General features: G+C 40.9%; 1 protein-coding gene across 4 annotated transcripts in view; it reads left to right on the forward strand.

Annotated features, from left to right (window-relative positions):
- The window catches only part of MYO6 (myosin VI), a 179684-nt gene that overhangs the window by 43385 nt on the left and 123965 nt on the right, over positions 1-12334 (forward strand). For all 4 annotated transcript variants that reach the window (XM_073336485.1, XM_073336482.1, XM_073336483.1 and 1 more), the window contains exon 2: positions 3543-3680. In XM_073336485.1, coding sequence (XP_073192586.1) covers positions 3561-3680 — 120 coding nt within the window. In that variant the 5' untranslated portion in view covers positions 3543-3560. The remainder of the gene's footprint in view (positions 1-3542; positions 3681-12334) is intronic.

A 12334-nucleotide genomic window follows, 5' to 3' on the forward strand; every position in this document is an offset into this window, starting at 1 on the left:
ATATGGTTGTGTGACATATCACTAAGTACCAACGAGAGCAAGCATTTTAAAGGAAAATGATAGGCTTATGAAAATGAATGTCTGCTTATGCCTATAAATAAACATAAATGGTTAGCAGCTACACCCATAACAATTGGACTTGAGTCATAACAATTGACTCAAGACTGGCTCACAGTATCTAAAGACCTATAGAACTGTGGTATGTATTTGATCAAATTTACAGAAGTTAAAAAAAACAAAAACAAAAACAAAAAAACAGGTGGCCAGGAGCCAAGTCTGGGTGAATACAGATGTTGTTCTAAGGGATTTACTGTATGTTGCTGACAACACATGACCAGGATAATCGGGTGTTGTGGACTTTATGGAATGTGGCTGAAGGTTTCAAGTAAACATAAACCAAACTTGACTGTAGAACATAAACTTTTCTGTAGCTGGATAGATGTTGAAGATTTATTCTCTGAACATGAGAGAATATAGAATTAGAGGCTTCTGTTATATTTAATACAAAAGTTTAATAATTATTACAATAATATATATGTCCCAGTAACTTCATTTTTTTTATCTTAATTCTAGATTCATACACTCTAAGCCCACATGCACACTGTCATAGTTTCAAGGTAACTGCATGTGTATTTCCACCCCCATGGTCCACTCCAGGAGTTCCCAGTCAGGTCTGAGGTCTCCAGCTGTCACCTGTGTGACTCTTGTCCCACTCCTTTCACACAGGAAGTGGTAAGGCTTCACAGCTTGCCTGACACTGATATCCACAGCAAGCCAGTCTGTGTAAAGGTCAGCCCCTGTGCATTGCTTTCTCTCTCCGAGGGCTATGAACAGTGTATCGCCAGCAGTTACAAGTTACCACGCAGCTCTTTCTAAGCAAGCACACTTCTTCCTAAGGTCAAAGCATTACAGAGACAACACACAAAAAATCCTAATAAACAGATTTAAACACACACTAAACGTGTCAGGAGTCTGTCCTCAGTCTTCTGGGGTGCTTGTAGGCCAAAGTCTTCCAATCCTTCTGCCAGTGTCCTGATGGTTTGCTGGACCCCAAAGAAGGCCTTGAGTCAGTTCAAGCTCATCCTATTATGCCAAAACCCCTTTCTTTGTCTCTTTCTCTGGAAAATCCAGGTTGGATCAGTGTGTATATATAAGCCTCTGAAGGGAGCCTCTCTAGAATTCCACCCCATACGGCTAAATTCAGTGGAATTGTTTCGTCTCAGTGACTCACCTTAATTACCCCCTACTGTTTTTAGTTTCTGGAGGAGTTGTGGTAACCCTCCTCCACACGTGAACAATCATACATAGACTATTTGTAGATTTAATACAACAGGCCAGCAAAAATATTTCATGGGGTTGCAATATCTGTGTCACACACATTCTAAGATATAGATGTTAGATATCCTCTAATTTTGATAAGATTCCTCAGAGTTCAGTCTTTTTTTATAGAAACACTTTGTCTTAATTTTTAATAATTTTCCCCTTGAAAAACAATACATATTTTAAAGTGAATTCTACTTTGAGAAAAGGCTATGTATAAACAGCATCACCTTACTCCACAAATCTGTTTCCTGTGTTTTATTCAATCATATCTGCTTACATTAGTGTGTGGTTTTTTTTTTAAAGCCACTACTGCCCGCCATGCAGAATCAGCACAGTACTGGGAGAATGAATTGTCATTGTTCTTTCTGGCTTTAATGTCAATATAGAATGACTAAGTTGCAGTTGTCTGTGCAACAATGTTGTCTTCAAATTATGCTTGGTTATTCCTCTGCAACCACAGTGAAGATGAGTTGCACCAGATATACCTGAAAGAAAAATTTTGTCTTGCAGAGTCTCTTTATTAGAATCCAGAAAGGACATAGCCTGACTTCTAGGTCCTGGGTTGAGTTTGTAGGTTTTGCAATTAGAAGTATCACATATTTAGGGGGAAATCATTGATTTTTTAGCATGTTAACTGAGCAAAATGGATGTGGAATAAATGAGAAACATTAACAATGGCCGGGAGAGGGGAAGATGGGGATAGGTTCAGTATTTTGGAGAAAAACAAAACATGGAAGTGACTAAATATGTCAGTGACCAGCTACCCTGATTATTTTGTGTGTTGTATTTCCTCTGTCCTATTTCATCTGCTCTGTGTCATCAGATGTAAGTTGAGGGATGCCTTCCTGTGTGTCTACTATGCCCAGCACATTTTGGGCACTACTGTAGTATTACAAATTTAACTATCCTAGATACATTATATTTCAATACATCCTCTAATGGAAGTGGAATCTGAGAAATGAGACTGTTGTGCTATAATTAGGTGAAACTTTCTATATCATGAGGACACTTAGAAATACGTTCGAATATAATTTCAAATACTGAGTGTAATTAAAACCAAAGAAGTATACAATTTTTAACAGTTAGCTGTTTGTGGTGATCGAATGTTTGTAAGATGTAAAGATGTTTTTTCAAAGTTATTAAAATAATTGACTTTTAGAGCTAAATAATATTTGCATAAATATGTTCTTTGGGGCTGTGCCACTAGCCAGTGGGAGAGGACCTCCTACATATAAGTTTCTCCCTTTTTGCACATAACACAGTTATTCACAGTGGTCTCTGAATGTTATAGGTATAGAAGTTCCTCTAGCCTAGTGGTTTTCAATCTTTTTCATTTGTGGACCCCTAAAAAATTTCAGATGGAGGTACAGACCCCTTTGGAAATCTTAGACATGAAAACCACTGCTCTAATTCAAGAGGGTGGGAAGGGAAAAATTTGTGAGTTATCCTTTCATTTAAGGTGTACTTTCGTACCCTTCATGGGTGTTTTTATATGCTTATTTGAAATCTGTTTCCAGTTTAATGATTACTGGTTAGCAGGTTATTTTTGGATAATGGCCAAAGAGTAGATCATATACCAGAAGTGTACTTTTACAAACTCTGAAACTCTAGAGATGACTGAAGCATATCTCTTTAATGTGTGAATGTATGTTGAGTGGAAAGGAAGAAACTGGCAACCGGAATGGACCTGTCTGTCAGACTTGGTGGAATCCACAAATCTGATTTATAATCTATATAATAGAAATTATCTAGTATTAAAGTAGTTATCCAGAATGAAGATTAATTCGGTATATAAAAATATTGTGTTGGGCCTATTCAGAAAGTCCAAATCCAGGCAAAATTCCTATTTAATTCAGTTGCTATTGTATGTGGTGAGTAACTCTGTAAATTAAGCACTTCTTTAGGTGCCTAACTTTAGGAATCCAAGTTTGAAAATTTTGGCCTTAGATATTTAGCCTTTTCAGATGCCTGTGTTTTTGCATAACAAAGGGTGCATTTTGAATTCAAGACATAATCTAAAACTGTTTCCAGAGATCATTTGGACAGAGATTACAGTCAAAGTTATTTAATCAATAAGGCGTACATATGGGTGTAACTACTTAATACTAGAAATCAGTGTTTCATGTTCTCATTTTATATACACTGTTTGGATTAAAAATAACAAATTAAAGTTTATATACAGTTGGTCAGATTTTTATACAGTTTTTTTTTTCTTACAGGAATAGTGAATAGCTCCAATGATGGAGGACGGGAAGCCTGTTTGGGCTCCCCACCCAACTGATGGGTTTCAGATGGGGAATATCGTGGATATTGGCCCTGACAGCTTAACTATTGAACCGTTATACCAGAAAGGCAAGGTAAGAAAGGGCTTAAGGAATACTTAAAGAACTATACCATCACATAGTTCTATGCATAGAGCACAACAATGGGAGTCAATTTCGCTTTGTCTGACTTGAGCAATTCACTTAACATTTCCTTTGCCTCAGCTTCCTCAGGTACAAAGAAAAATGATTATAATATTGAATTCTGCAATACTGGCTCCCACTGGCAAGAAACACACAATTTCTGGTTGTCAGATTTCCATGTGTCTGAAGTATCTATAGTAAGTAACTGAATATGTGTGTATCTTTCTGTGCAGTGTTACTTTTCCCATATTGAGGCTGGCTCAGGATCTGTCTTAGAGATGATGCCTCTCTAGTCACAGGTCAAGAGGTGACAGAGCAGACCTTCCTTTTCTGGGGGACATGGGTATATATCTTAGGAAGAAACCTGAATAGGAAGCTGGTCATCTTTGCTTGATAAAAATATAAGCAAAGTGTAATGCCATCTGATGTCATTCTTCATCATGCTAAGAGCCACAGATAGATACAATGGGCACCTCAGCCTGTTTACACCTTTGAGCCAGAACCAGAACTTTCAGGTTGGAGTATACTGCGTATTGTGAAATTACTCGTAAGAAGTCTGCAAATGACCTAGATAAATTATCTATATATCCTTTCTCATCTACCCTGGAAAGCTTTAATAGGGTTTTCTTGTCACTCCTATGAGCCTGGGAAAGCATTAGGCTGTTGGCTGCAGCTGGCACTGCAGGTCACCATGCCCTAAATTATTGACCATCATTCTCAGTGGCTGCTGTGGGACACAGTGCCCTAATATCCAGGTTATTGCTCCAAGCTTCTGTTGCAGGATTTTAAGCCTTGCCAGCACCACCACCTCTTCCCCTCACAGATGAAAGTAGATGCAGAGGAACCAGAAGGCCTTGAGGGGCCTCTTGGTTCACTGTTTTTCTTTCTACCACACCCTCTGCCAGCCTTCATTCTTTAAGGCTAGAAGTTTCCTCATTGTGCACTGGTCAATATTTAACTTGGTATCATCACCAAAGTTAAATGGGAGTATTTTCCACAGGGGCTCAGAATTTCTAATTGTGGGAGATTTTTTTTACCTGAAAGAGTGGCCTCCTCAATATGTGGACACATCACTGGCAGCCCAGTCCAGGCAGGCATTATCTGAGCCCCTGATTTGCCATGGAAACTCTCAGGTAGCCTCAGGCCAGCAAGAATGAATAAACAAACAAATGTGAATTGTTATCTGATTCCTAAGTAACTCTGTGTGCTTTCACAAGCAGTACTAGCATGGGTGGACAGTATTGTGAGTATGGTGCCTCTTGGCCTAAAAATTACATGTCCTACAGACTTCTCTTTGGAAAGAGAAGAATAAAAAAGTGTCCTTCAAATATGTTTCATGCAGCTATATGGGGCTTTGGTTCTTGGGATCAAATACTCAGGGAAATCAGTTCTGAGCTATCTTAGTGGTACAATAAACTTTATGGAAAGCTGCAGCTATTCAGAGCCAACAGAAAATTCAACTTATGATCTTGACGCCTGACACACATTATGGAAAGGAATACAAGTCATGTGACAAGTTGAAGCAGTCTGTGAAGTACATAGGAGAAAATATCTCTTTGCAAGTGGTAGCAGGATCATTAGCTACTCATTATTGCCTCAGAGCTATCTGCCAAATGGCTCTGTCTGGAGTTAGACCCTAAATTGGTGCCAGGCTCTTTCAATTTGGGAGCAAAAGGGCTACCTATAGGTTTGATCAAATGAGCTCACTGGTACTTGTGAGGAGGGACCCTATAAAGCTGTGCAAAAATTTCAGGAGCAACTTTGTCCCATTCCCAATCTCAGCAACCTGGAAAGACCATGACATGAATGAAGTAATCCAAAATCTACTTCAGATTGGAATACTGCCACCTGCTCCCAATGCTATTTCTAGCCTCAGAGAATCGGGGACAAGCAGAGCAGAGCCCTGTCTGAAACATCTAAGTAAGTTCTGAATGGAGGCTTGTCTTCAAAGCATTCCCATTTTATTATCCTCAGGCAATTCTTGTGTTTTGCAGATGGATGGCAGCTGTTTTCTTTTCCCAACTTCAAATATTACCATACTATTTTACATGTGCTCCCAAGGTCTCTCTCCAGGATCTTGGTAGGAATTATACTGGCTTTAGAAAAGAAGAAAATTCATGTATCTCTTCCTGGACAATTTTTCTGATCTGGGCTCTGGATGACAGAGAAAACTGTAGCAAACACATGGAGTGATAAGAAAAGGAGGACTTGTGGCACCTTATAGACTAACAAATTTATTTGAGCATAAGCTTTCGTGAGCTACAGCTCACTTCATAGGATGCGTTCAGTGGAAAATACAGTGGGGAGATTTACAAATCTGCACACACACATCCCTGGAACCCCAGCCAGAGGTATTGTGTCTGCTACCCAAGATCCATAAACCTGGAAATCCTGGACGCCCCATCATCTCAGGCATTGGCACCCTGACAGCAGGATTGTCTGGCTATGTAGACTCCCTCCTCAGACCCTACACTACCAGGACTCCCAGCTATCTTTGAGACACCGCTAACTTCCTGAGGAAACTACAATCCATCGGTGATCTTCCTGAAAACACCATCCTGGCCACTATGGATGTAGAAGCCCTCTACACCAACATTCCACACAAAGATGGACTACAAGCCATCAGTATCTCCGATAATGTCACGGCAAACCTGGTGGCTGAACTTTGTGACTTTGTCCTCACCCATAACTATTTCACATTTGGGGACAATGTAGACCTTCAAATCAGCGGCACTGCTATGGGTACCCGCATGGCCCTACAGTATGTCAACATTTTTATGGCTGACTTAGAACAATGCTTCCTCAGTTCTCATCCCCTAATGGCCCTACTCTACTTATGCTACATTGATGACATCTTCATCGTCTGGACCCATGGAAAAGAAGCCCTTGAGGAATTCCACTATATTTCAACAATTTCCATCCCACCATCGACCTCAGCCTGGACCAGTCCACACAAGAGATCTACTTCCTGGGCACTACGGCGCTAATAAGCGATGGTCACATAAACACCACCCTATACCAGAAACCTACTGACTGCTATGCCTACCTACGTGCCTCCAGCTTTCATCCAGACCACACCACATGATCCATCGTCTACAGCCAACCTCCACGATACAACTGCATTTGCTCCAACCCCTGAGACAGAGACAAACACCTACAAGATCTCTATCAAGCATTCTTACAACTGCAATACCCACCTGCTGAAGTGAAGAAACAGATTGACAGAGCCAGAAGAGTACCCAGAAGTCACCTACTACAGGACAGGCCCAACAAAGAAAATAACAAAACACCACTAGCCATCACCTTCAGCCCCCAACTAAAACCTTTCCAACGCATCATCAAGGATCTACAACCTATCCTGAAGGACGACCCATCACTCTCACAGATCTTAGGAGACAAGCCAGTCCTTGCTTACAGACCAGCCCCCCAACCTGAAGCAAATACTCACCAGCAACCACACCCCACACAACAGAACCACTAACCCAGGAACCTATCCTTGCAACAAAGCCCGTTGCCAACTGTGTCCACATATCTGTTCAGGGGACACCGTCATAGGGCCTAATCATATCAGCCACGCTATCAGAGGCTTGTTCACCTGCACATCTACGAACGTGATATATGCCATCATGTGCCAGCAATGCCCCTCTGCCATGTACATTGGTCAAACTGGACCGTCTCTATGTAAAAGAATAAATGGACACAAATCAGACATCAAGAATTATAACATTCAAAAACCAGTTGGAGAACACTTCAATCTCTTTGGTCACTCGATTACAGACCTAAAAGTGGCAATTCTTCAACAAAAAAACTTCAAAAACAGACTCCAACGAGAGACTGCTGAATTGGAATTAATTTGCAAACTGGATACAATTAACTTAGGCTTGAATAAAGCTCTCCTGCTTGTAATAGCTCACCTTACCTGATCACTCTCGTTACAGTGTGTATGGTAACACCCATTGTTTCATGTTCTCTGTGTATATAAATCTCCCCACTGTATTTTCCACTGAATGCATCTGATGAAGTGAGCTGTAGCTCACAAAAGCTTATGCTCAAATAAATTTGATAGTCTCTAAGGTGCCACAAGTCCTCCTTTTCTTTTTGTGAATATAGTCTAACATGGCTGCTTCTCTGAAACATGGAGTGATGTGGTTCCTGGAGTATCTTTGATTCAGGGCAAACACAAATATATGGTGCCAGGGAAGCCAGTCATAGGCCTGAGCTGAGAATGAATCTATCAGGTAAAAGACCTTATCTCAGAAGAATGTTAACAGAAGATGAAGATGGCCATTTTAGAAAGTGGTGTCAAAGAGACGCAAACCTAATTCCTGTTGGTTCCTGTTGGGATTTCTGGTCTGATACACAGGCATGCTTCAGTGATCCAGAGTTCATATGATACCTATCCAGTAATTCTCTGTATCCCTTCTGTATTGCTACTTCATCCACTGGCAGATCTGTATTCTCTGCTCTTACAACTGGTGAATGCAGAGAATCATGGTTTTGGTTTTGTTTCTGTTTTACACATCTTCCCAGTTTAGTTCAGGGTATGTGTAACAGATGGAGACAGCACAGCATCCATCAGCTAGAACACAATGATTCATTGAGGCCTCAGTCCATAGCTCCTTCCATGGATAACAGACCAGTTCTGGTCATGACACCCACCCCTTGGAAAATGGACTTTCTTTCTTTAGTTATGGGGGAAAAAGCCCAGTTCTCACAGCCATGTGCTTTGAACAGGGGGTTTCCTGCTCTCTCCTCCCAAGACAGACTCCTCTGCAGAGTCCATTCAGAGGCAATGGCCCTGGTAGTAGCAATTCCACTGTATCCCAATGGGAGAGCCATTCAATGCTGATGGCCTTTGAGGGTTCTGTTATGGCTTTCCAGACAGCTTCCTCACTACATGTCAAGTTCCTACTACAAAATGGCTGATATAATAATCCATGTGACTGTTACAATTACCAATAGAATTCATAAAATGAAATGGAATTCATAACTGGACCAGACAGTCTTCCCCACACCATCTCACTGCCTATCAATGGGGAGATTAACACCAAAGTTTATTGGGCAAAATCAGATTTGCAGAGTGACTGGTGCTCTCCGAAATGCATTGCTCATTGCAGGTCAGTTTGGTGGGCTTCTGACTGCCCTTTTTGCATATGGAAAAGTAAATAAAGTGCTCTACAGCCTCTCTGTCAGGAACTTGGATTTGGGGTGGTGAGTGGCATCTTACAAACCTGGTCAAGCTCCCTAGTACATATATCTTCCCACTTTTCCCAGAGCTCCTCAGGACATTACAAAAGAGGGGTGAGGGAGCAGCAGTGATACCTATTTAGATCTTTCTGGATAAAGAGATTAATCAAGCCCAAGAGCTATAATCTAGTGTTGGCTCCTTGGATGCCTCTGTCATACAGAGGAGGTGAGCTAATGCAAGACTGGTAGTCCATCAGAGACCAAACTTGGTGACAATAAATACTTGAATTAAGTGATTTTTGCTTTCAGGGACCCCAAAGGAGGAGGCAACAAATACAGCTTATTCTACTGCCTGGTGCAAAGTCCATATTTAATTACAATGATATACCAGTGACATGCAACCTTGAGTTCTTACTGGAAGGCTTTGTTGTGGGTGTATGAATGTTGAAGCAAAAAGGTCAAGGCTCTGTAGCCTAATGTTCTTAAAATGTTAATGAAAAGGAAGTTTTATACAAATCTCAACGTTAAATGCTTCCTTAGGGCATTGCTTTTATTCCAGCCCTACGAGGTCATAGAGCATGGCCTTGGAACCTCATTCTGCTCCTTAGAGCACTACCCAGAATGAACCTCTCTGCAGGAGGTGATGTTACACTTCCTATCCATTAGAGTAGGACTCCTAATTGCTACTATCTCCAATCAGACACGTTTTTGCTTTTGTTTTTTTCATTTAAAGTTGGAAGCTTCCTCTAACAGGACCCAATATTATACTTTTAATTCAGTCCTCAAAATTGTCACAGCATTCATTTCCTAAGTACATTCAAGACTTAAGCTTCTTTGGTTAAGTATCATAGTCCAGCACTTAGGAGCTGAAAATCTGAGGGCAGTGTTTTCATATCTCTAATGTAGAAACCTGCTAGATGGCCAACAAAGCAGAAGTTCACCAAATTCTGCATATTGGTCATTCAGTCCTAGCGAATTTCCTTTTTTTTGGCAGAATTCTTATCCGTGCCTTAGTGCACATGGTTTGGTGGAGGAGGTATTTGTTTACCTTGTTTTGTATCAGAGGGGTAGCCATGTTAGTCTGGATCTGCAAAAGCGGCAAAGAGTCCTGTGGCACTTTACAGACTACCAGATGTATTGGAGCATAAGCTTTCAGGGGTGAATATCCACTTCGTCAGATGCATGTCCTTGTTTTGGTTTTCCACATTTAAAGGATGATCGTGCTTCCCATCCTGGAGGCACAAAGCTATGAAAGCTCCATTTTAATAATTTGTGGACCTTAGCATGAAGAGAAACAGGAAACTGTGTTCATGCTTTCCTGAAAACTTCCCTCCTTTGGGTAATTAAGTGCTCAGATCTGTCCTACCCTGGAGACAAATAGATCATCCAGATTAGAGATGGAAATTGACACTTGTGGTTTTTGTTTTTGTTTTGTTTTGTTTTTTGTTATGTGGGATTTACAATGCTCTCAATAAGAGAAATTGTTGTGCTTTTCCTTCAAAGTATATTTAACATAATCAGTAATTTAGGAATGTAGATTTCAATTTTTTCTGACGGTGAAAGTTTTCAATTGAGGAGAATTTCAGGAAGCTGAGTAGTTCTCTGCTACCAGTGACTGACAGGGCTGGTTTTGCCCCCAATCTTCAAGCAGGCTGAAAGGAAACATGCTGGGAGAAAGAGGGGACTCCAGCTCACTCGGCCCCTGTCCCCAGCATCCGGGTCTGGGAGGGGGTTAGCCTGCTGCTGCCACCTCAGCCAGGCTCTCTCAGGCAGCTGCTGGACTGCACAGAGCAGCGACCCAGAGTGGTCTGCATGAGAAGAGACTGGTCTTGCCCCTTCTGCTCCTGGCCCAGCTGCCAGGGACAGGGGCTGAGCGTGCTGCAGGGGGAACCCTTTTCCGTCCCTCCTCCTGCAGCAGACCAAGCAGAAATCTGGGGGAGGAGGCAGTTGATCTTGTATATTCCTCCCCCTGGCCATGTGTTGCCTATGAAAGGGCTCTCTATGGCTGCAACATGCTTCACTGAACAACATTTGTATCTAGCAACTATATAGATTTCCCAAGGAGGTCTGGCTAATCTAGATTCTGACCATCTCCAAGGCAATGTGTAGCCCCTTCTTTAGAATGTTTTAGCACATAACACTAATGAGAGATAGGAGGGAAAAAAAGGGAGTGGCAGGACAAGGAGTGTATAACCCATGAAGAGTCTCTATACCAGGGAAGGAAATCATGGAAGCTTTTTTACTATTTTCCAACTGGCAACACTTAGTTTATAAAAAGAAAAGGAGTACTTGTGGCACCTTGGAGACTAACCAATTTATTTGAGCATAAGCTTTCGTGAGCTACAGCTCAAGTGAGCTGTAGCTCACGAAAGCTTATGCTCAAATAAATTGGTTAGTCTCCAAGGTGCCACAAGTACTCCTTTTCTTTTTGCGAATACTGACTAACACGGCTGTTACTCTGAAACTTAGTTTATAGACGCTTTAATGCTTCAGTTTAAGAAACCTGGCACTTCAAAAGTGGCTGCTTAACACTGTGTGCAATTTTAGATTGTGTGACCTACACTGTATTGTTTCTATTGTACTGAAGTAAGAGGGTGTCTTAAAATGGTACAGAAAACATGATGTTTATCATGAGGGTGTCTCACTGAACAAAGTTTTAAATAGACAAACTTGCTTAAAATGTTAAGATCATTACTTCTGATAGACAAAGATCTTGTTGCTTGTCTTTTTTGCCATTTTAGATAAAGTAGACGAATCTCACTGCCTGAATCCCCATCTCCTCATGGAAATTAGCTTTGTAGCAGCATAGCAGCTGCTTCAGCATAGCAGCTGTAACATTAATTGATACAACAAGGTTCATAGCAGCTGCTTCAGCATAGCAGCTGTAACATTAATTGATACAACAAGGTTCATTCATAGATAGCTACAATTCTCTAATGTAAATAACCTGTGCATGCTGTATAGACCCAGATAAAATGTCTGAACAAAAGTGTGTAATTTGTTGAAAAATGCAATAGATGTTTGTACACTGTGGACACTCCGATAGATCTATTCTTGCATGTTTCTCTTTCCTTTAAAAAAATATAAATTACAGTTTCTGGAGTATTAAAGAGACAAGTTTGCTTTCCGTTCCAGTAAGTGATGAACACTGGCTAAGTGGTTTTCTTTTGTAACTGAAATACAGGATTAAAGGAAGTGCTTGTAAAATCAGAAGTCAGTGTTTGGGAATATACTGTGTTTTACTATTTATATAGCTAATGTAGTGTATTTTAAAATGGGAATGTATTTAAATGGGTTAGGAGTACTAAAGCATGCTTGAGGGTACTATGCTAGGAATCGGGAGACTTGGATCTTATTCCTGGAGCTGCTATTGACTTGCTGTATAACTCTGAATAAGTCCAATTCTTTTTGAGTCTGTT

Source organism: Lepidochelys kempii, chromosome 3 (assembly GCF_965140265.1).
Source record: "Lepidochelys kempii isolate rLepKem1 chromosome 3, rLepKem1.hap2, whole genome shotgun sequence".
NCBI classification, from domain to species: domain Eukaryota; kingdom Metazoa; phylum Chordata; order Testudines; family Cheloniidae; genus Lepidochelys; species Lepidochelys kempii.